The sequence below is a fragment of the Phacochoerus africanus genome, chromosome 9 (genome assembly GCF_016906955.1).
Source record: "Phacochoerus africanus isolate WHEZ1 chromosome 9, ROS_Pafr_v1, whole genome shotgun sequence".
Lineage (NCBI taxonomy): Eukaryota > Metazoa > Chordata > Mammalia > Artiodactyla > Suidae > Phacochoerus > Phacochoerus africanus.
In genome coordinates, this window is record NC_062552.1 from 77974182 (window position 1) to 78000122 (window position 25941).

General features: G+C 40.1%; 1 pseudogene and 1 gene segment (V, D, J or C); both read right to left on the reverse strand.

Annotated features, from left to right (window-relative positions):
- The window catches only part of LOC125134938 (T cell receptor alpha chain MC.7.G5-like), a 446151-nt pseudogene extending 430217 nt beyond the window's left edge, over positions 1 to 15934 (reverse strand).
- Positions 1810 to 25331, reverse strand: LOC125134947 (T cell receptor delta variable 1-like). The segment is given in 2 exon segments: positions 1810 to 2303; positions 25165 to 25331. Coding segments are annotated over 2 exon segments (499 nt in total).
- Positions 25332 to 25941: the final 610 nt, after the last annotated feature.

A 25941-nucleotide genomic window follows, 5' to 3' on the forward strand; every position in this document is an offset into this window, starting at 1 on the left:
TTTCTTATTGATTTATATGACCTTTTTATATATTCTGGATTTGAATATATTTTTCAGAAGTACACAATGCAAATATAATTTGCCAGTCTGTGCTTTGACTTTCCAACCTCTTAGCACTGATTTCTAACAATTAAAAAAATATACTTTCATATTCATAAGATGCTAGCCTGAAGGTTTTACTTGTTTCCTATTACAACTTTAAGAATGCTTTCCATTGGTGACCCTATTGCTTCCGATGTGAAGTCAAGTATTATTCTTAATGATGTTTCCCAGGATACAACATATCTATTTTATTGGCATTGGCAAAATTATGTCCAATTAAATGCAACCTTGAATTTGCCTTTAATGCCTTGCAAATTTCTGCCAAAAACACAGTAGTATGTGTACTTACAGAATTCCTTATTCAACTTCATGGCATTTCACATAGATTTTTCCTGAATTAGGAGCTTGTTTTACACAAAGTCAAGTATAGCAGTGAGTGGAAGTGCTTGCGATGAGCAAAGAGGTCGTGGAATGGATAACAAAAGAGGTAGTTATAAATATCAGCTATAATCACATGGCCATTTGTAGAAACAAGAACTAGAATAGCTTAAAATTTCTTTTTCACATTGATATAAATATATTTATATACACATTGACCAATTTTAACTCCCCTCTCCTGTTTGCCAGGCTGTAGTTAACATAAGATATGCTAATATAAGTCAATCATATATCTCATTGTATCTCAGTAGTGAAGATACAGGATTCACTGGGAGAGTGTGACTTAGCTAGAAGAGGAAAGGACTTCACCCCAAAATGGTTAAATCAACTTGGTATACTCTTTGCTGGAGAGAGCTAGCTTGTGTGGTGGAATAACACATTGTTGCATCATTTTAGCAGGAAGCTTAGTTTTGCTGTTGTCTTTATTTGAAAACTGTTGTGAAAAGAGGTACTGATCGATGCCTTGCTAACAAGGAGGATACTATAGTAATTTGCTACTTGTACTGTCCCAATTTAAATCTGAAAACATCTTTCCCAGAATTTGCTTACCTGTCTTGTTCTGGTATAGGGTTGACCACAAAAGAGATTTGTGAAGATTTGGAAAGTTAGCCATATTTTTTATGTTCCGCTGGTTGGTGAAGGCACTGAGGCAATTTACACATTTTCTGGCTATCAGCTAACTCATCTTATTGTTAACCCACAATTCCTCTACTTCCTACCTCTCTTCCTCATCTCTTCCTCATCTTCTCTTTGTCTTGGATCAAGTATGCAGTGTAGCATGATGGCAAATGACATCCACTTTTCCTGAAGATCACCCACTACTGTGAGACTGAAGGAGGTGAGAAAGAGACAAGTATTATTATGTTTTTGTGGGTTTCAATTGTTCTCATGGTTCTAGTAGGTCCTACTTTTGTCCACATCCAGCTTTCCCTCACAAATGCTATTCTAGTTGATTTACAGTAAATTCAGGCACAATACCAGAAGAAAGATAATATCTTTGATTAGATTCCTCTACCAGCTCTAGCCATTGCATGAGTTCTAATCCTTATAACTAAATTCTTCTACATTTCTTGCAGTTCTGCTTCTCTGATTGTAATCTAACTGACACAAAGTTTAGAGGAAAGGACTAAGAAAATGATTTTCATGACAATTTCTGATAACTAGGTCCAAATTTGAATTGTGAGCATATTTGAGTCAAACTGTCCCTTTAAATTATTAAGGGGCAAGGTTTCAACTTTGGATAAGTTTACATTTGTTCTGAATGATTTATTTAAAGTGGAGAATTCAAGACTGAGAATGTATTAGTAGAAAGTTACTCAGGACACCTGCTTCCAAATGACATAGAAGGAACTTTTATTTAGAATGAAATCTTCTCATCCAGACCACAGATGAAGCAGCCACAGCACGACCATTTCTTGTCTAGGGTTTGCAGGTGTGCATTTCAGCTTGGGTCCTGCAGCAGGGGGGGCTCGCTCTATCAAGCTCTGGGGTTTTTGTTCAGCCTTTCCTATTGTTTCAGGCACTGTGTGTTCCCAGAGAGCACAGAAGTACGTTGCGGAATCTTGCAGCTGTAAGGCTGAAATGGTGAGGCTGATGAATTTTGTGCTTTCTGGAAGTTTACGGAGTAGCGGCCATCTTTTGCATTTCGGCTAGCAGATACTGACGAATAAGGAAAGTCATCTCTCCACGGGGAGGCTGTTTATACCAGAAAATAGTGTATTCATTCCAACTTGTTTCATAGCGACAGTTTAAGGTGACTGCCTCTCCAACTTGCCTAGATACAACTGGCTGGTCTTGAATAACTTTCTGGGCCACACCGGATCCTGTGGGAAAAATCAGAAAACAGAGATAAGCAGTGAATAAAATAATGGAGGAATTAGACTACCTTAGGACCCAAAGACAAGCCCAGTTGAAATCATAATATGCCTGCTTTCCTGCCATCCCCCTTCCTCCCCAAGTCCATGTGAAGCACCCGGGCCTGTGTGCAGTCCTTTCCCCCTGAACCTTCCCCCCATGAGTGGGACCATCCCTACCAGAGAAGACGGAGGCCAGGAAGAGCCAGAGCAGGCTGGAGAGCGGCATGTGGCCCGGATTCCCCTGCACAAGTGTGTTTTGTTGTGCCTCAGGCTGAGCGTTCAGTGTCTTGGAGTGTCTGGCAGCTCATATACGTAGTCCCTGGGTTCCTGTGTGACTCCCCAGACAGGAAGCAGGGCTTGTTATGTTCATAGCCCACGTGTCATATGCACAGATGAGAAAAAAGTCTGGCTCCCCACAAACCTTTACTTTGTCTACTTGTCTTTCCCAGGTCGTTATGTTAGGCAGGTCCTGAAAAAGGGCATGGGAAAAGCACTTGGTATTAGTGATCTGAGCTGAGAGAAACTGAAGACTAAACAAGCTGACATACCCTGATAATTACTCAGCAGAAAAAATTTGCTAGCTTTTCATTTTTTTCCTGCTTTTTAGGGCTGCACCAGTGGCATATGGAAGTTCCCAGGCTAGGGGTTGAACTGGAGCTGCAGTTGCCGGCCTATGCCACAGCCACAGCAACGCCAGATCCAAGCCACGTCTGTGACCTATAGCACAGCTCAAGGCAATGCCAGATCCCCGACCCACTGAGTGAGGCCAGGGATCTAATCTGCATCTTCATGGATACTGGTTGGATTCGTTTCCTCTGTACCACAAAGGGAACTCCCTAGCTTTTGAAAACAGATTAAATATAGACTATAAACTCTCTTTGTAATCTACTTACTGATTATTCATTTAACCTGTACTTACTTTTTTCTATCCAGAATCTAATGACTCTTTGTTAAAACTTACAGATGTTCAGCTTTCTTGGTGAAAGGCAATCTTATTCAAAATAATTAATGTATCTCTCTCTCTTTTTTTCTTTTCTAGGGCTATACTTAGGTTTGTCAATAAATTAAGTTATTTTATTTTTAAAAATCAGTCCTTCTGACTTTCAGAATCTATTCAGTTGCTTGTGCTTTTATTAAATTATTACAGGAGTAAAATATTTTTCTTATGAAATCTGACACTTTGAAGGGGATCAGTATATTCGGTCCAGTTGCCTCTACAAGTAGAATTGCCCTTATTAGATCATGTGTCTTAGAATTGTCCTCATGTCAATTTTCTATCCCTTTGGTCCAAAGTATTCAGTATCACTTGTTAGTGGTTTATTATTTTTCTCTTTGAAAATAACGTCAAGACGAGGAGGCCAGATCTTTGTGCGACACAGTGCCACAGTGCACTCCTACAAAACATGATACCTATAGGCTGCAAACTCTCAGTACGTGTCAACACACAGAAATTCGGAACTGAAGTTTTGTAGACTGATACACGATCATGTGGGTTGTAGCTGTCAATCTTCCATTTTCTTTCTTTTTTTTTTTTTTGTCTTTTTAGGGCTGCACCCTGGCATATGGAGGTTCCCAGGCTGGTGATTGAATTGGAGCTGTAGCCTCTGGCCTACACCACAGCCACAGCAACACCAAATCCAAGCCTTGTCTTTTACCTACACCACAGCTCATGGCAACCCTGAATCCTTCACCCACTGAACGAACCCAGAGATCTAACATGCATCTTCATAAATACTAATCAGATTCATTTCCCCTGAGCCATGAGGGGAACTCCTGATTTCATTGTTTTAATGGATGAATTAATATAAAAGAACGAGGCAAATAGACAACTGGAAAAGAAAGTATAGACTAGGTCCCTAAAACAGCCAGTCCTTTGATTTTAAGGTCAAAATGACTCACTAATGAGTGATGCAGAGAGGAAAGTTGATATTTTGTTAAAATATCTTCTCTGTCCCATTTCACCTCTGAGTGCTGACAAATGCCTTGGTTTGCAATTCTTTGTAATTAAGCAGAGGAGACCATGAATGCCCACAGCAGCCTGGGGAGCATCCTGGAGAACAGCATGATGGTAGCGTTTCACCCTTGTTGAAAGGACCCTGCTCTGAGTTCCTGAGAGTCAGGCTGCAATGACTCTCAGCTGCATTATAGCAGCATCTCTGAAATGCGTTTTCTGGCTGAATTGAGCCTGAGTTTGTTATGACACACAGGTTGGGAAATTTTACCTGTCCTAAACAGTGTTTTTCCTTTCCTTGTGACATAATGATAAGTGACTATGTCTGGTAAAGGACAAGGCAGAGCTTAATATTAAAGGAACCTGTGAGAAGGAGATTCATTACTTAAAATTTCCAAATTTAGTAAACTAATCTGTGATAAAATCTGAGGGGCTTATCTGGAACAAAGTCATTAGGAACCATGCTGTGATTGCAAATATTCATTCATGCTCTGATTGTCCTCTTACCTCCCATTTCCATTCTAAGGTGAAATATGCTGTTTCTTGGCTTCCCTGCCAAAGCCAAACAAAAAGCTATCACCTCTCTTCCTTCCTACTTACCCACCAGAGCATGGGAACTGGTAGCTTCACAACAGCAAATATCGCTCAGACAAATGCTAACAAAATAGGCTTCTGAATTCTGTAATCTCTCCAGTTGTGTATTGCAATACCACATGGTAATGGCAGTGAAATCATATTCATTTACGATGTCACTCTGCCCTTAACTTATTAGCAGTTGTAGGAAGCAAGAATCCATGGGACTTTTCGTCAGACATTTGGCCATGTTGTTGTCATGAGTGCGTGTATGTTACTTGGTGAAACTTTACAATTCTTATTTTAGTGACAAACCCCTCCTAACCTGCTCTTTAATCAGTGAAAACATTAAAAAGAATTAACAGTATAAATGTTTTCCAAAATAAAAATTTTTCCTATTCTTGACATTAAGGAATGAAGAGTCTTCGATTATATCCTGAAATTTCACCTAATGAAGTCCTTTATGTCAAATTATCAAATTTTAAGCATTTTCTTTTTGTTTGAGCACCTCATAAAGAAACCCAAATGGGAGTTCCTGTCGTGGCACCGTGGTTAATGAATCCAACTAGGAACCATGAGGTTGTGGGCTCGATCCCTGCCCTTGCTCAGTGGGTTAAGGATCCGGTGTTGCCGTGAGCTGTGGTGTAGGTCGCAGACGCGGCTCGGATCCCGCGTTGCTGTGGCTCTGTCGTAGGCTGGCAGCTGCAGCTCCAATTAGACCCCTAGCCTGGGAACCTCCATATGCCGCAGGAGTGGCCCAAGAAAAATGGCAAAGAGACAAAAAAAAAAAAAAAGAAAGAAAGAACCTAAATTGGAGTTCCCTTCGTGGCTCAATGGTTAACAACTAGTGGAATCTGACTAAGATCCATGAAGTCGTGGGTTCGATCCCTGGCTTCCCTCAGTAGATTAAGAATCCGGCATTGCCGTGAGCTTTGGTGTAGGTCAGATCCCACATTGCTGTGGCTGTGGTGTCAGCCAGCCACTGCAGCTCTGATTCAACCCCTAGCCTGGGAACCTCCATATACCCGGGTGTGGCCCTAAAAAGCAAAAAACAAAACAAACAAAACCCCCAAAACCCAAATGAGAATAATTAAGTTATTCTACAGTAGATAGTCCTCAGACTCTCCTTGGTTCCTTGATGGAGATCCCCAAACTCACATGTCATATGAGGCAAAGAATCACTATTGAGGTTCCTGGGTCTTCTCTATTGTCCCTCCCTCTTACATCCTTGAGGACTGTTTTCTAAAGATGCTGACCATGCATTCCAATCTGGGCACTATATCCTATTTTAATATCGTCTATTTCAGTCCAATGAAATCTACTCTAATCAGATATACATTCTCTTCCAAATTTGTTATTAAACTGTTCAAACTACTAGGAAAAAAAAAAAGGAAAACCAACTTTAAGAGTAAGGAGAGTTCACATAGTGACTTATTTGAAAAAAATTTTTTAAGCTATAGTCATCATGCTGTACCTTGCAACTCCAGAACGTATTACCTTACAACTGGAAGTTTGTACACTTTGAACCCATTCACGCATCCCCACCACCCTGACAATCACCAATCTGTTTCTATGAGTTCTTGTGTATGTGTGTGTGCGTGCAGGTGAGCCCGCGTTCACTCTTGTGTTTTAGATGCCACATTTAAGTGATTTCAACGTATTTGATTTTGTCTCTCTGACTTACTTCACTTGGCATTATGCCCTCAAAGTTCATCCATGCTGGTAAGTGGCAAGATTTCTTTCTTTTTCACCACTGTTTCTTTATCCATCCATCTGTCAATGGACACTTAGGTTGTTTCCAAGTCTTGGCTATTGTAGATGAGCAGCAATGAACGTGGGGGTACACATATCTTTTCAAGATAGTGATTTTATTTCCTTCAGATATATACCCAGAGGTAGAAATGCTGGATCGCATAGTCATTCCTGTTTTAATTTTTTGAGAAACCTCCATACTGTTTACCTAGAGGTGGCACCAACTTACATTTCCACCAACAGCACAGGGTTCCCTTTTTTCCTACATTCTTGCCAATATTTTTTATTTCTTATCTTTTTGATAATAGCCATTCTGACAGATATAAGCTCACTTTGGTTTTCATTTGCATTTTTCTGATGATTAGTGATGCTGAGCATCTTCTAATTCACCTGTTGGCCATTTGTATGTCTTCTTTGGAAAAATGTTTCTTCAGATCCCCTGTCTGTTTTTTAATCAGATTGTTTCTTCTATTGGTTATATTACTTCTTTATATATTTTGGATATTAACACATTATCAGATATAAATTTTCTCCCATTCTGTAGGTTGCCTTTTTGTTTTGTTGATGTTTTCTTTTGCTGCACAGCAACTTTTTAGCTTGATATAATTTCACTTTATTTTTACTTTTGTTGCCACTGCTTTTGGTGTCAAATGCAAAACATTATTGCCAAAACTGATGTCAATAAACTTATCCCCTGTTTTTTTCTAGGAGTTTTACTGGTTTAGGACTTACATTCAAGTCTCCAATCCATTTTTTTTTTTTTTTCCCCAAGGTCCATACCTGTGGCACACGGAAGTTTCCTGGCTAGGAGTAAAATCGGAGCTGTAGCTGCTGGCTTACGCCACAGCCACGGCAACACCAGATCCAAGCCGCATCTATGACCTACACCACAGTTCAGGGCAATGCCAGATCCTTAACCCAATGAGCAAGGCCAGGGATTGAACCCACATCCTCATGGATACTAGTCAATTTCGTTTTCCACTGAGTTACAACAGGAACTCTGTGATTATTTTCTTAATATCTCCTTCTGATAGTTTGTGTATTTTTGTATATTAATTGATTTTTGTATATTAATTTTGTATCTTGCAACTTTACTGAGTTTGTGTGTTAGTTCTAAAATACACGGACATCTCGTGAACACATCTCCCACTGCTCAGCCAAATGATCTGATTTCTTTGCACGTTCTCTTTTTATGTAGGAAAAAGTGTACATTATGAACTAGGGTAGCAAGTCACTGTGATGTTTATTTTAGGATGAACACACAGCACCCTTACAGATATGTATTACTGAAATAATATATCATGTTTGTATTTTGAGATTACTCATAAGTAGTATTATGCAGCATATATCATTCTGATGTTTTTTATATTTAGCATTTTAGTTTTGTAAGAGTTACCTAAGAAAATATGTGTACCACGATTTCTTTCCTTGTAAAAGCCCATGGCATTTCCCCCTCATGAGTAATCTACTATTTGTCCATTCTACTATTGATTGGTTATACTTCTGCTTGCAGCATTGCAGTGACTATCCTTGTAAAATTCTTCTTGCTCACATGTTAGAATTACTTTAAGGTAGATATCAGGAATTGGAATTGCTGCATCTTCTTCCTTATTAAATGTTTGGGCAGATTGTTATATTAAGTGGTTGAATAAATTATTCTCTGCGTGGTTGTTTTTCTCCAACCGGAAAAGTTTGATAGTCTTCCTCTCCTTATATTCATGTCAAAACATAATGCTAACGTATTTTAACATTTCTGTTGATCTGCCAGAAATGAAATAGCAATTGTTTTAGTATAATTTCCTCTGGATACTATAGGAGTCAATGTTTTATATGTTCCCTGGCCTTGTCTGTTTTTTCTTCTTTAGAGGGCTTTTATTTAAATTACCTTTATCATCTGTCTTCATTTTGAGTGCTTGCCTTATTTATCTGTAGGAACTTCTTATGTTAAACTTAATTTCTAACATTTTCTTGGCTACATGATTTACTAATACATCCTACTATACGTCTGATTTTTCATTTTGTAGTGGAGCCCACGTGCAGATTAAAAACTCCCCTTCTATTATGAAAGCTCTATGAATTTTTATTTCTAATTATCAAATTATTTTAGTGATTGTAATTTTTTTAGCTTTTCTGTTTCTTCTTGGGCTATTTTTGGTAATAAATATATCTTTTCAGTGCATCAATCAGGACACTGAAATAATTGCCAAATCTTCTTGTGTCAATGATTTCTTCCCACAGAAGGAGATTTTTTTCCTTTGTTGAGGTTACCTGTGAAATCTTTGCTACTCTGTGTTGAGGTGTGTCTCATGTGGATCTGGAAGCCTTGGGTGGAATGCTGGACAAAAAAGTTTCCTGAAATACTCATGGTAGTGCCTCACTTGCCCGAGGGCCCCTTCAGTGAAAGAAATTGGTCCTCAGGCTGAGTCACTGCATGGGGTTTCTTCCTCCCATAAGATCAACCTCAGATCAGGGTGATCCCTTCTTGTCTTTAAATAGATTCTAAATCAGACAACTATTCTACATCATTGCCAACACTTGATATAGTTGTTTTTTGCACCGTAAAGGAAATCATTAACGCAAAAAAAGGCAACCTACTGAATGGGAGAAGATATTTGCGAGTGATTAGTCAATGGGGTCGATGTCAAAATATATTAAGAATTTTAAATGCAACATTAAAACCACAACGAATCTGATTAAAAAAGACAGGGCCCTGAACAGGTATCTTTCCAAAGAAATGCACAGATGGACCACAGACAGAGGAAAGGATGCTTACTCTCTCTAATCTTTAGGAATATGCAGATCAAAACCACAATGAGATATTACCTCACACCTATCAGAACAGTATTATCACAAGAAAGAGAGAGAGAAATAATGAGTGTTGTCAAGGAAATGGAGCAAAGGAGAAAAGGGAATATTTGTGCCCTAGTGCTGGGAAAATAAACTGGTGCAGCTAATAATTAAAACAGTATGGGATTTCCCATTGTGTCTCAGTGGTAATGAATCCAACTAGTATCAATGACGGTGTGTGTTGAGCATTGATCCCTGGCCTCTCTCAGTGGGTTAAGCTTCTACTCCTAGTCTGGGAACTTCCATATGACACAGGTGTGTCGCTAAAAAACAAACAAACAAAAACCCACGAAAAACCAGTATGAAGAGTCCTCAAAAATTTTAAAATATAACTACTATATGATCTAGCAATTCCATTCCTGGGTATCTATCAGAAGAAAACGAAAAACTAACTCAAAAATATATATGCACCTTAATGTTCATAGCAGCCTTATTTCCAATAGCAAAGATATGGAAGCAACCTCAGTATTCAGTCATAGGAATGGATAGAGAATACATAAACATAAAAAGAAATATTACATGGCCATAAAAAAGAATGAAATCTTGCCATTTGGGAAAACAGGGTAGACCTGAGGAGTATTACACTTAGCAAAATAAATTGGACAAAGACAAATACTGTATGTTTTTACTCATTTATGAAATCTATAAAGCAAAACAAATGAACAAATATAATAAAACCCAAAAAAAGACTCAGAGATACAGGGGAAAAACTCCTGGTTACTAGAAGAGAAAGCAGTGGGAGATGGGTGAAATAAGGGGATTAAGAGATACAAACTTCCAATTACACAATAAGTAAATTATTATTTATTAATTATTTATTAAAGACAAAGAAATAATCAATCCTGCCAAGCTTTTGACTGTAGCCAGTGAAACTGATCTCAAACTCCTTGCACCCAGTATTATAAGAAAAGAAATTTGTTTGGTGACCAGTTTCATATATAAACATTGAGCACATATTTTTGTTTGCTTTGCACTAGGAGGATGGGACGTGAATATTTGTAACGGCCTGTTAGGACACAGTGTGGTGACGTCGAACTGAACATTCTTGGCACTCAGCTAAGCTGGGTAACACTTTTATTGGAGTGATTTTTCTCTTCTTTTAGTTCCTTTCACTTTTTACCATTTTGGAGCCTAGCACACTGTGGTTACATATTTATTTATTTTTGTCCTCTTATCAGCTACCCTCCTAGCTAAGAGAGGAGCCAGAGAAGGCGATGTAGATTGAGAAGGAAGCAGTGCAAATGCCCTTTGGTGGAGCCCTGGCTGTGACTGTGGCTGGAGGAGGGGCTGAGCCCCGCGGAGGGTTCCTGTACAGGCTGCAGGTGCCTGGGAGCGCTGTGCTGCACAGCACAGAAGTACGTGGCTGAGTCTGTGATCTGGGCAGAGGAAGTGTACAGTGAGCTGCGGCGTTCTGTAGTGACTGTCGTGGCATTTAATCTTCCATTCTGCTTAGTCCCTGTAGGAATGTAAAATAGTTCGATGAGGCGGCCCCCTGGGTTCTGACGATACCAAAGCACATTCAGTACGGAGGCAGAAGAATTGCACCAGATCGTGTCGCTGATTCCCTCTGTGAGACTCAGGACTGGGGGACGCTGCCCCACATCCACCCCTCTCACACCTGTTGAGAAACAGAGAGACACGTGAGGGTCCCTGTAACTCCTATAAAACCCTGAAAGGACCCCCTGGGTGATGAGAAGGATAAAAATTGTGCAGGACTTGTTAACTTCCCCCCAACCCCCTCAACAGTACAGCAGCTGCTCAGTCCTTGAGATCCCCCTGTGGGGCAGCCCCAACTCACAGCAAACCTGGGCCAACAGAAGCCCCAGCATGGGGACCGCTAGCCTCTTCATTATTCTGTTCTTGTTGCTGGGAAATGTTCACCTTCAGATACATAGCTGAACCCCTGGGGGGTGAGTGTCATGACTTGTTCTGGACATGTTCCTGTTCCTGCGACCAATCAGCTCACCCTACAAACTCTATTCAGGTGACACTCTGTGACACAAAGCCCCACCCTCCAGCCCCAAAACCTCTGAGAATAATGAACTTAAGAAAACAAGTATCTTTCCTTTGCAAAAGGAAAAAATGAAGAAGAAGAAAAAAAGGCTAAGATGTCCTTAGGAAAGAAATGCTTCCAGGATTCCATATTCTCTATACGGTTTGCCTTCACAGAAGATGCCAATTTCTTGAAAAAGACACAGGCTGAGACCCTGAGTCTTTTAAGCTGCAAAGTCTCAAGAGGGTTGTGTTCTGGTCCCCTACAGTGTCAGTCACTGTGTCACTCAGAACACAGAAGTACTTGGCCAAGTAACTCCAATGGGCTGATATTTTCCTCAGGTTGAAGGAAGTTTCTCTCTTCCTTAATTCAGCCTCAAAACTTCTGATACCTGAAATAAGGCTGTTTCCAGATGTGTACTTCAGGAAAAGCTGGAGTCCTTGGTTGGGGTACTGCATGTACCAGAAGAGAAAAGGTGGAAAAGATGAGTAGTTGCACCTCAGCTCCAGAGAGTCTCCTTCAGGGACAGTGATGTGGCTGTCAAGCTGAGTCACTGACTGGGCTCTGGTTCCTCCTGAAAAATCAATGCTGCATCAATGAACTTGGCTAAATCGAAAGTCTCTATTCAAGGGCAAACCAGAGCAATGTTCCATGCGTGGACAAGGGAGTACAATGGAACAGGAGCAGCTCAAGCATTAAGGTGAACACTAAGATCATGGCGGGGCTGCGAAGAGACAACGAGTCCCTTTCTAGGGCATTCCTGACAAACAAATGTCTGATGATGGGGCTCTTTGAACCCAGGTGCTCTGAAGTTGAGGAATAGCAGGGAATTTAGATTTCTTCTTCCAATGGACGTTGTAGGGGCCATTAGAAAGAGAGGCTGCCTTAACAAAACTGCCTGCCTCTGGTGTCTTGGATGTTTCACCTGTCATTGTGTAAAAAATGTTCTCAGAATATCTCTAAACTGTAGGGAATACAGTTTATACTGATCTTTTACAGAAAAGCCATTTTCAATTTAGATATCAGCGCCCTCTAGGGGCCAGATAGAGAACTAAGGAGCCGTTCACAATTTTTTTTTTGATCTTCTTCACCTCTTTCCTACACTTGTATGTAGGGTTAAATTTCAAAGCATTATAATTATGTACAGAAGAGGATTTATGTCTGCAGCCCCTGAAAATTACAAAGTTGGCCTTTTTAGAAGGACACAAAATTATGTATAAAAAATTGGATACAAAATAATTTTCAGAGTGAGAAATAAAACCACAACAACTTACAAATTTTAGAGAACAAATACCACAAACAGCATAAATCTAGAAACTTACATAAAATTTTAGTACTTATTTCCCTGATACATTTCTATGATACTTTTGGTTGCTATTTTTGGGGGCTCCATACTTCTTAATTGTTTCTTCATGTGACAAAAATTTATAATAACTCCTAGGGAGAGAAAAAAAAGACAGTTTGGTATTTCTAGTATGATTGATCAAAATTTGTTTTTGTTTTTTTTAATTTATTTATTTTTAAAAAATGACTTTTTCCCCCCATTATAGCTGGTTTACAGTGTTATTTTTTTTTTAATTAAAAAAAAAAATCTTATTGACCACACCACAGCATGTGGAAGTTCCTGGGTCAGGGATTAAATCTGAGCCTCAGCTGAGACCTATGCCACAGCTGCAAAAATGCTGGATCCTTAACCCACTGCTCCAGGTCAGCAATTGTACCTGTGCCTCTGCAGTGACCCAAGCATTTACAGTCAGTTTCTTAACCACAGTGGAAATTCCCCAAAATTGCTTTTTTTAAAAAAATAAATTTACAGTGGTAATGCATGAAAATTTTTAGAATTATAGTCAAATTTGGGGAAACATTTATTGAGTTATTATGTGCTTCAAGATTTCATTACATTCCAAATTGTCTTATTGCTATAACCAAATCTTAAGTACTATGAACTGATGACATTCATTGGCCAGTTTGTCATGTCTATATTAGTTTCCTATTGCTATGTAACAAATTACCATGAACTTTGTGACTTAGATGAAAATCCATTTATCTCACAATTTCTATGGGTTAGAAGTCAGGGCACGGCTAAGCTGGATCTCTCCTTGGTTACAATCAAGGAATCAACTAAGACTGCAGTCTTTTCTGAGGCATGGTGGTCCTCTTCCAAACTCATGTGGTTGTTGGCAGAATTCATTTCCTTGAAGCTGTACCTAATCAAATTACTGTTGAATGATTCAAAAAAAGGTGTATGTTTGAATGCATTAGAATCTAAAAATACTCCAAAGATCAGTCTATAGGTAGCGTTCCATGCATATAAACAATCAAGGTTTGGTTGTAGCTATTTAGAAATGTTACTTGTGGGAAACAGTGCCAGAATCCTAGTTCTATCATAATAAATGATCATGAATAATGGCTCAAAACAACAAAATTGGTTCCCCTACAATCGGGCAGACACAGGTCTGAAATCAAGGTGTCAGCAGGAACTTGCTCCCTCTGCATATTGTAGGTCAGGATCCTTCCTTGCCTCCTCAAGCTTCTGGTGGCTCCAGCTATTCCTTGGACTCTGACTGCATAATTCCAATCCCCACCTCCATGGAGAAGACCTCACAGGGTCTTCTCATCTGAATGTCTCTTACAAGGACACTTGTCACTGGATTTAGGCCCCACCTGGATAATCCAGTATGATCTTGATATCCTTAGCTTACTTACATTTACAAATTCTCTGTCTAAATAAGAGCACACTCATGGTCCATGGATTAAGATGTGACTTAAGTTTTGGGGCCACACCCTCCAATGCACTATAGGAACTTTAATGTCTTTGAAGTGTTGCCAAGTGAAATATAAATGGTAGGGATCTCAACACTTCTTTTAGAGTCAAAAGTGAATCTAAATCTGAATTACTGCTTAATATAGGAATAGCAGGTTTAAGATGTGCTGGACAATGAAAATCCCATGAATTAACATGAAACTTTTTGAAATACACACCATGGGGATAACTTTTCTTCCCAGGGATGTTGGATTTGGACACCAAAATGAAGGCAAAACTAGCATGGCAACCCCCATCTCAAAAGAGCAAGGAGTCTGGAGGAGGAGCACCCGGGGAGGATCTTCATGCAGATGCAGCCCTGCTGCACTTTGCATAGAGGGATAAAAACCAGGACAGAAAAGTCATGCACTGGAGAAGGTTGCCTTTTCCCAACTCACCCCATGGTCTCTGTTGTAATCTGAGTCTTGCGGTGTGAAGTAGAATTTGGCTAAATGAAGAGAAAGGGACCTGGCCCTGCCTGGGTTTACAGCCTAAAGGGAATCTCTGCATTCCTAGTAGGAAACTATTGGACTGAATATCAGTATAAGATGGCTCTCAGAGGCAATTATTCCCGTCAAAACAATCATAAGAGTGGTCCTGATCCAAGAATATCCTAATAAAATGGTCTAAGTGTTAGCCTATGAGATTTCAGATAATGTGCCTAAACTGGGCCACTTGTGTGCATTATATACAGGTTCATGGGAAAAATTCATTCCGGCCAAAGAGAACAGCATCTGCAAAGGCTCAGATTTGGGAAAGAGCTTAATATGTATATAAATGGTTAGCATTTTAAAGTGGCTGATGTGCCCCTGGAGTATGTGGTAGAAAAGAGTGAATAATGAAAGTAGAAGATAACTTAGAGGAAAAGTGTAAATCACCTTGTATTTCTTTCTTTCTTTCTTTTTTGTCTTTTTGCTATTTCTTGGGCTGCTCCCATGGCATATGGAGATTCCCAGGCTAGGGGTCTAATCAGAGCGGTAGCCACCAGCCTATGCCAGAGCCACAGCAATGCGGTATCCGAGCCGCGTCTGCAACCTACACCACAGCTCATGGCAACGCCAGATCGTTAACCCACTGAGCAAGGGCAGGGACCGAACCCGCAACCTCATGGTTCCTAGTCGGATTCGTTAACCACTGCGCCACGATGGGAACTTCCTCCTTTTTTTTTTTTTTTTGGCCTTGTATTTCTTAAGATAGAATTGATTGTTATGACCTCTAATGGTCCTTCAACACCCAAAGATGAGCAGGAAGTGATCTGATCACATATATGTTTTATAACAACTCTGGTGTTCGTGTAGATGTTAGATTCAAGGAGCTGAGAGTAGAGGTAGGAAGCTACTTAGAGGTCCTCATAATCATCCTAGAGGGAGGTACTGAATGTCTGAATTAGGAGAACAGCAAGAGTACAGAAATAAGGAAATAGGTGTGAGTGCTATTTGGAAGGTAAACTGACTTAACCTTGATGATCACTGAAGGTGTATGGGCTCTTCATTAGCACCCTGGTACCCATCATCATAGGGAATGTGTTTATTTTATCAGCTCATGTGGAAAATAGTGGCCAAAATTGCCCCCAGTGACCCCTGCTTCCTGATATTCATTTGCTTGAGTAGTCCCTGTGCACAGTGAAGCTGAGTTGGTTCCATGACTCACTGAATTAAACAGATGAGCAGAAGTAACATCATGGTGGTTCTGAGACTAGACATGAAGACTTCTTGGCAGCTCATGCTTCTGTGCTTTTGGAAGCCCTGAGGCACCTGGTACAATGCACAGCTTCCCAAGAGACCATGAAGAGAAACCACAGGCAATGGCCTTGGTCACCCCCGAGAGTGTCTGCAGTGAGAGATGAGCCCTGCCCTGTTGGTTCCAGCTAAGTCCCGGCTTCCATGTGTTCCCACTAAGGCCCAGACACATGAGTCAGCAATTTGACAGGTTCCAGTGCAGTCAAGCCCCCAGGCATCCCATGGAGCAGGGGTATCATGAGATAATGAAACCAGGACTGTTTCAAGCCACTGAGTTTTGGGATTTTTTGTTAAGCTGTCAAATGCAATGGCTTTGGGAAGGAGCCTTGCTGGGGACTTGTGAGGAACTGTCGGGAATAAAAGTGTGTTTCTCCTCTCTCTGATTTCCCGTGGTCTCTAAAAGCTGGACCCGAAACACCTGTCTATTTCACCAAACTTCATTTCACATATGGCTATAGTGTTCCTGCCCTGGAACAGAAGAGAAGTTGGCAGCGCTCAGATGTGATGGGAGCCTGGGGCCCCCACAGCACAGGACCAGGTGGCTGGTTCCTCAGGTTGGGGCCCTACAGTAAACAGGAAGATGTAAGCTTTTCTTGTCCAATGTGATTTTTATATTTTCCTCATTCTTCTTGTTCCATGTGACAAAACTGTAAAAAAAAGGGGGGGGGATATTTACAATGTCATGTCTGTATATGTATAAATAATCAAAATTCAAAAGACTATTTTCAATTTGAGATTAGCGTGAGAATCCAAAAAAAGTGGGAATTTTGGTCCAAATTTCCTTAGTTAAACATGACTTTCATAAAGATATAGATATTTCTTGAAAGATCTCTCCTCTCCAGATTTACATTTTTCCCACTTTTATAACAGTAGATTTCCCAAATTAAGTCCCACTGCATCCAGGAATTGAGTACTTGTGTGGGGAGAACTTTTTCCCATCACCCCCTAAGGTGAGCAGGGGGCACAGGGAGCTTGAAGTTATGGGTATGTTTCAAGCAGCATTCTACTTTGAAGTGCTGTATGAATGAAATCAATTCTATATGTTCTATGATATAAAAATGCAAAATATAAAAAGTCACACAATAGATATATTATTATTTGCAACTTAGGAACAAGAAATCTGAAGCTCAAACAGATTGAGTAATTAACTTGAGATCAAATATATGGTAAGGGCCTTAGTAAGAATTAGAATACATATCAGGAGTTCCCTTCATGGCTTGGCGGTTAACCACCCGGACTATGATCCATGAGGACTCGGGTTTGATCCCTGGCCTTGCTCAGTGGGTTAAGGATCCGGCATTGCCATGAGCTGTGGTGTAGGTTGCAGATGTGGCTTGGATCCTGCCTTGCTGTGGCTGTGGTGTAGGCCAGTAGCTACAGCTCTGATTCGACCTCTAGACTGGGAACTTCCATGTGCTGTGGGCGCAGCAAGAGTTAGAACACATCTTTCTTGCATGGAATCTATGGAGTTTGTAATATGACATGCCACCTACACCTGGGATGTTCAGTAAATGTTTTATGTGCTTAGAGAAGATATGTTCTAAAAATAATCAGAGTCTATTTTTTTGATTTCCTCTCTAGTAGTCCAAAAATGGGAACAACTTAAATGTTCAGCAGCTGGTAAATGAATAAATAAACTTGGTATAACTATCAGTGGACAACTGTTTAGCAATAAAAAGTGTTTAATAATAATCTATGCTACAACATAAGTGAATGCTAAAAACACTACATTAAGAAAAGAAATCAGGAGTTCCTGTCATGGTGCAGTGGAAACGAATCTGACTAGGAACCATGAGGTTGCGGGTTTGATCCCTGGCCTTGCTCTGTGGGTTAAGGATCTGGCATTGCTGTGAGCTGTGGTATAGGCCAGCAGCTGCAGCTCCAATTATACCCCTAGCCTGGGAACCTCCATATGCCACGAGTGCGGCCTTAAAAAATGAAAGACAAAAAAATAAAAAAGAAAAGAATAAGAAATCAGACCAAAGAGACCCCATAGTGAATGATTTCATTCATCTTAAATCTTCAGAAGAGGAACCCATAGAGATGTAAAGCAGATCACTGTTGCCTGGGGCCAGATGTGGGAATAGGGATTATTGTAATGGGCACCAAGGATTTTTTGTGGTGATAAAAATGTTTAAAACTAGATTATGGGAATGGCTTCATAACTCCACTAAAAATCATTCAACTATAAATTCAAAATGGATGAATTTTATGGAAAGTCAATTATATATCAGTAGAGTTGTTAAAATAAAAATTGTGTTCTATCTTGCCTGTGTCAGAGTCCAGGAATGATGCTAGTTTAATTCAGCATGCACATATTTGTTTAAAGAGTGACTTTGTGTCCAGAATTTCCCTAGGAGCTTGAACATTATAAAAGCAATATTTTATGTTTCCTATGAGCTCAAAATACAGTTAGGAAAAAAGATGTCCAGGGAAAACTTAATAGTAGAAATGAGCATTATTTAAAATTGTTCAGAATTTAAATCCAATTCTAGGAAACTTGTAGTATAAATTGACTACATAAACTTCTTCCCAGTGAACAACTGAAATAAAGGCAACAGCATGGGATAGGTGCCAAAATCAGGGATCAGTGCCTTCCACGTAAACAAACTTAAACTGTGTTCTAAAAAGTGGACAGAATGGGAAGGCATCTCAATGGCTAACCTCTATCCTTCCTTCCCAAGAAAAGAGATGCAGCTATGGTTAATAGGGCAAATCCTGAAAAGCCTCATTCATGTCTCCTAATTTAGAGGTACAGAGGCTGAGGTTAGCAATGGGTTGTTAGACAAACAAACTGCTACAAGCCAAGTTCCTTTTTTTCTTTTTTTTTTTTTTCTTCCAGATCTGACTCCTATTGGAAGAATAGGAGAGGAGTGAGGGCATGACCACTTCAGAAAGCTCACTTGCTGTGAAGCTGGTTTTTAATTCAAGTACTAATCCCATTGAAAAATTCTTATGCATATTGCAGGTGCCATGTCCAGGTCAAGCGGGACTACCTCCAACAACCTTGGCATTCCTGCATCTAGTAAGGTAGAATCCTGTAATCTATAGCAACCACTTTACCTAAAATAGAGGCGAGGCAGTGGACCATCAGATATATTGCATAATTAAATCTTACGTGAAATGACTTGCAGGATGTAAATCTTGAAAACTGTAGATAAACAATACAAAGTGTGGTCCAGCTAAATCTTTTATATTAGTGTTTGAATAGCATGGACTTTAGAAATATTTTTATTTTTTGTACATTTATTCTGCAAATATATATATGTACTTATTTGTTCAACAAATATATAAAAATATATACATATATCTATTCAACAAATAAATGGATTGGGCCTTCTATGTGTTAAGCGTAGTTCAGGCACGGAGGATGCAGCAGTAAGGAGGATATAAAAGACCTAGATTGCAGTGGAAGGAAAAAATACATAATGAATTTTTTAAATAAAGATAATTAAAAATAGTGATAAACACTTCAAAACCATACAATACTGTATTGAGATGAAGAATTACTCTTGAGGTGAGAACAGGCATCTGCTCTCAATAGGCTACGGAGGGAGGGCTCCACTCTGACCCTTACTCTGCAGCACCAGGCAAGGTACTGAACCTCTCTTAGGTCCAGTTTCCTTTCTCTAAGTAGCCAGGATCTTTCTGCTGGGTGCTGGGCTCAGCATTGGCATTCATCATCTCATTCACTTCTGATAAGAACCCTGCCTGGCAGATACAACCAATATCCACGGTGAAGAAACCGAAGGCTAAAAACTATTAAGTCACTTTCCCGAGAGGACTCAACAAATGAGTGGTAGATCTAGAAACACAACCCAAGTCTTTGATCTCAAGCACTTTGCTACCGCCTCCCTAAAGGAGGATGGACCCAACCTTGAAGGGTGCCAATAAGAACTGAGTGAAAACAAATGACTTATCATAGCACCTTCCCAGCTGCAGGTGTGGTACAAAATCTTGGGGGGCGGGGGTTGAAAGACACTGTTTAAACCTGCAGAGGAGTTTTTCTGAGGTATATTTAGCAGTTTACATAGTAGATTTCATGTATTATCATAAGTATCCATGGTCTGTCATGTTTCTTACTGTTAATAGGAAATCAGTTCATTAAGGTGTTGTACTGAGAGATCGGACGGAATACAAATATGGAAAGAGTATACCACGCAGTGTTTGCTGCAACTGCTTTTTTTTTTTTCCCCCCCTCAGTCATGGAGTCTTGCTCTCACATCTCAGGATATTTCTACACTAGGTTAAAGGACAGAGCAGTAGACCCAATTTCACTTACCAGAGAAAAACCCCCACTTTGTGCAAGAATTCTGAGTTGTCTTTCAAAGGTATCCTATTACCCTCCTGCCTGGATTATCCTATGTTTTGTACTTGAGTTTGTCTTTTTTTTTTTTTAAAGTCTTTTACTTTTGAATCTAGCAGGCAGAAAATTAAACACCAGTCAGTTCTGGAGTTTCTGTTGTGGCTCAGAGGGTAATAAACCCAACTAGTATCCATGAGGATGCAGGTTATATTCCTGGCTTCACTCAGTGGTTTAAAGATGTGGCATTGATTTGGGCAAAGTCACTTCTGATTCGTCTCTCACACAATTTATGCAATGGGGAGATGATTCACTGTGGTCAGTAAAGGTAGCTCCTACCTTGTCTAAGCTTCACCACCTCTTAACTAGTGAACACTAGAGGGAAAACTGGGAGGTCAGTGTAAGCATCACAAAATATTTTAGCAGGACACCAGGTGGCAGTGCCTCAGCTTTCATTCTTGCTGCAGGCAAGGTGCTAGAACCTGAATATCAAGGTAGGAAAATAGATTTAGATAAAGGATTCACAAAGGAATAACACTGAGGAAAGACATGAAGGAATTCAGAGGTTTACCATGTAGACATTTGGGGGACAGCATTACAAAGAGGGGGCACAGGTCTCGATATGGAAACATGCTTGGAGAGCTTAAGGAATAATACTTCCTCTTTTTTGGTGTAGCTTCTTATTCTCCCCAGCACCTTATTACCTAAGAAACTAACTAAAGCATTCAGCACTGTTAACTGGTTAGTGGATGATTACCTCATCTCCTGACCCTGGGGCCATCTGTACCTAGGATTGGCATCTTCTTTCCTAGTTCCCTTTAGGTTCCAGTTTAAACCAGTCATGTCAGCACCACTGAGACATCCAGCCACCCTGTTCTGGGGCCAAGTGCTTCTCCAAATCCAAGTCGTTCACTTTGGGAGACCTCTAGTGTGTTACACTTTGGCTGACAATAAAAGTTTGAGGTGCTTTCATAGTTAGGAGAGTTACGTTTCATTTCTCGAAGGTTAAAAAAAAAGGGGGGGAAGAATAAAACCTACCTTAGAGAGTTTGTGATATTTAAATTCGATAATGAATCTGAAGTGCATACAACAGTGCCTGATGTACAGTAAGCTCAATAAATATCAACTTTCTATTTTCTAGTAACAATGTTTTTTCCTGCCCTGTCCAGGTCTGTGATCTGTTACTGCTTTATCTTTCTTTCTTTCTTTCTTTTTTTCTGTCTTTTGTCTTTTCAGGGCCACACCCACGGCATATGGAGGTTCCCAGGCTAGGGGTCCAATCAGAGCTACAGCTGCTGGCCTATGCCAGAGCCACAGCAACGCCAGATCTGAACCATGTCTGTGACCTACACCACAGCTCTTGGCAATGCCGGATCCGCAACCCACTGAGCAAGGCCAGGGATCGAACCCGAAACCTCATGGTTCCTAGTCAGATTCGTTTCCGATGCACCACAACGGGAACTCCTGTTACTGCTTTTTCTTTTCTCTATATCAGTTCAGTGCTGGAAGCTTCTAGAAAATTTACTTAATCATTTATTTTCCTGGAGACAGTCACTATTTCCCCCTATCCTCTTAAGGTCCTATTCTTCTAGTACATTGATACAATTAAGGTGCTGTAGGACACAGATGGAATGCTCAGATGAGGATTTATTTTCATTTTCCTAATGAATAATAGCTTTCTTTGAACATTTATTAGCTATCAAATATCATATTTCTTAAGTGACTTTTCAAGATTTCGCCATTCTTGGAGTTCCTGTCATGGCTCGTCGGAAACGAAGCTGACTAGCATCCATGAGGACACAAGTTCCATCCCTAGCCTTGCTCAGTGGGTTAAGGATCTCACATTGCTGTGAGCTGTGGTGTAGTTCACAGATGCTGCTCGGATCCTGTGTTGCTGTGGCTGTGGCATAGCCCAGCAGCTACAGCTCCTGTTTGACCCCTAGCCTGGGAACCTCCATATGCTGTGGGTGCAGCCCTAAAAAGACAAAAAAAAAAAAAAAGATTTTGCCATTCTTATTAACTTTTTTTTTTCTTGTTGGCTTATATGAGCTTCCCCCCCCCCCCACATTTGAGTCCTTTTTAGCAGTATGCATTGCTAATATAGTTTACCTGCCTGGGCATTGACTTTCCATCCTCTTAGCAGTAATTTTTAACAAGGACAATTTTAAAATATGCTTTCATGTTTATAGGAGGCTAGCTTGAAAGTTTTTTTTTTTCTTTAAGCACTCTAGAAATGCTTTCCCCTGGTGATTTCGACTTCTGAAAAGAACTCAGTAAGATTCTTAATGATGTTTCCCAGAATAAAATATATCATTGTATAGCATTGGCAAAATTATTTCCACTAAATAGGACTTTGGATTTGCCTTCAGTGCCTTACAAATTTCTGCCAAAACTGCAGTAGTGTACTTGCAGAATCCCTTATTCAACTTCATGGCATTTCTCATAGTATTATTCTTGTATAAGCAGCTTGTTTTACAGAAAGTCAAGTATAGCCGTGAGTAGAGGTGCTTGCTATGAGCAAAGTGGTTATGGAAGGACTAGTGGAAGAGGAAGTTATAAATACCAGCTACAATCACTTGGTCACTTACAAAAACAAGATGTATAATGGTTAGAATATTTCTTTTTTCATTTTGATATGGATATATTTATATACTTATGTATCCACAGCAAAACCATTTTTAACTCTCCTCTCCCATTTGCCTGCATGTAGTAACATAAGAAGAGCTAATATAGGTTAATCTTAAAATTTGAGACATCTCAATATTTATGATACAGGATTTTGGGGAGAATGTGACTAGATGGCAGAAACGACATCACCCCAAAATGGTTAAATCAACTGGGTTTACTCTTTGCCGCAGAGAGTTATCTTGTTTTGGGCTTAATGAGAAAAATTATATCATATTAGTAGGAAGCATAGTTTTGCTGTTGTCTTTATTTAAATTGTGTTGTTAAAAGGGGTATAGATAGATACTCAGCTAATAGGGAGGCAAGTAAACTAGTTAACAAGCTACGGTGGTAGCTTTATATTGTCTCAACAAAACTGTTTTGGAAATGTATTTCCCAGAATTTGCTTCCCTGTATTATTCTGAGTTACAGTTATCCATGAAAGAGATTTGTGCAAGATTCGGAAAGTGGATGTAATGAAGCCACCATATATATCTCTCTGTGTGTGTATGTATATATATTTTGTCTTTCTCAGGGTGCACCCAGGGCATATGGAAGTTCCTAGGTTAGGGGTCGAATCGGAGTTGCAGATGCCAGCCTACATCACAGCCACAAGCAACACCAGATTCAAGCCCCATCTGCGACCTACACCACAGCTCATGGCAACACCAGATCCTTAACCTACTGAGAAAGTCCAGGGATCAAACCCAGGTTCTCATGGATACTAGTTGGGTTCTTTACCACTGTGCCACCAGAGGAACTACAAGCCACCATATTTTTGTTTGTTCTGCTGGTCTGTGCAGGGCTGCATGGACTATAGCGACTCATACATGTTGTTGCTGATCAGCTAGTTCATCCTACTGATGAGTCAACTACTCCACTTCCCAGCAGATCTCTCCCTTATCTTCTATCTTGGACCAAGTATGCGTGTAGCGTGATGGCAAATGCCACTGACTTCCGAAAATCACCCATTACTGTGTGACTGAAGGAGGTGAAATTCAGACAAGATTTAATGTGTCTTTGTGGGTTTCAATTGTCTTCATGGTCCTAGTATGTCCCGATGAGTCACAGTTTGTCCATGTTTTTGTTCACATCCAACTTCCCTTTACATAGGTTACCCTAGTTGACTTACAGTAAATTCAGGATGCATACCAGATAGAAAGATAACAGCTCTGCATAGGCTCCTCCACAAGCTCTAGCATTTACATGAGTTCTGTTCCTCATGGTGTCTCTTATTCTATATCACATGTGGTTCTGCTTCTCTAATTGTACCCTAAGGGACACAAAGTCTCTGAAGAAAGACCTAAGGAAATGATTTTCATGACAATTCTAGATAACTAGTCCAGGTTGGTGATGTGAGCATCTGTAGGTGAAAATGCCACTTTAAATTATTTTGGGGCAAGCTTTCAAATTTAGACAACTTTATACATGTTCTATATTATTTAAAAATAAAAATTCAAGATGTGAATGTAATAGTGGAAAGTTACTCTCACACCTGTTTCCAAAGGAAATAGAAGGAACTTTTATTTAGAAAGTAATCTTGTCCAGACCACAGATGAAGCAACCACAGGACAACCACTTCTTGTCTGGGGTCTGCAGGTGTGCATTTCAGCTTGGGTCCTGCAGCAGGGGGGCTCTCTCTTATTGAGCTCTGGGGTTTTTGTTCAGCTTTTCCTATTGCTTCAGGCACTGTGAGCTCCCTGAGAGCACAGAAGTACTTAGCAGAATCTTCCAGCTGTAAGGCTGAAATGGTGAGGCTGATGAAATTTTGTGCTTTCTGGAAGTTTGTGGAGTAGCGGCCATCCTTTGTATTCAAGCCAGTGGATTCCTGACGAATAAGGAAAGTCATCTCTCCAGTGGGAGGCTGTTTATACCAAAAAAGAATGTATACAACCGAACTTGTTTCATAGTGACAGTTTAAGGTGACTGCCTCTCCAACTTGACTGGGTACAACTGGCTGGTCTTGAGTAACTTTCTGGGCCACACTGGATCCTACAGGAAAAATCAGAAAACAGAGATAAGCAGTGAGTAAAATAATGGAGGAATTAGACTACCTTAGGACCCAAAGACAAGCCCAGTTGAAATCATAATATGCCTGCTTTCCTGCCATCCCCCTTCCTCCCCAAGTCCATGTGAAGCACCCGGGCCTGTGTGCAGTCCTTTCCCCCTGAACCTTCCCCCCCATGTGTGGGACCATCCCTACCAGAGAAGACGGAGGCCAGGAAGAGCCAGAGCAGGCTGGAGAGTGGCATGTGGCCCGGATTCCCCTGCACAAGTGTGTTTTGGTGTGCCTCAGGCTGAGCGTTCAGTGTCTTGGAGTGTCTGGCAGCTCATATACCTAGTCCCTGGGTTCCTGTGTGACTCCCCAGACAGGAAGCAGGGCTTGTTATGTTCATAGCCCACGTGTCATATGCACAGATGAGAAAAAGTCTGGCTCCCCACAAACCTTTACTTTGTCTACTTGTCTTTCCCAGGTCATTATGTTAGACAGATCCTAAAAAAGGAATTGGAAAAAGCAATGGTTTGAGCCAAGGGGAGCTGAAGACTAAGCAAGATGATATACATTGGTAATTATTCCGCAGAAAAATTTTACTAACTTATTGGAAAAATAGGCTATGTATACTTCTTTTAATCTAGTTAATCATCATCATTTAACCTATACTTACTTTTCTCCATCCAGAATCCAGTGACTCTTTTTTGTGGTAATTTTTGAAAATTACAGTATAGTTGATTTACAATGTTTCTTCAATTCCTGTTGTACAGCAAAGTGACCCTTTATTAAAACCCACAGATGTTCAGCTTTCTTGGTGAAAGGCAATCTTATCCAAAATAATTAATGTATCTCTTTTTTCTAGGGCTGTACCAAGGTTTGTCAATAAAGTTATCTCACTTAAAAAAATCAGTCCTTCTGACTTTCAGAATCTATTTAGTAGTTTGTGTTTTTATGAAATTATTACAGGAATAAAATATGATTCTTACG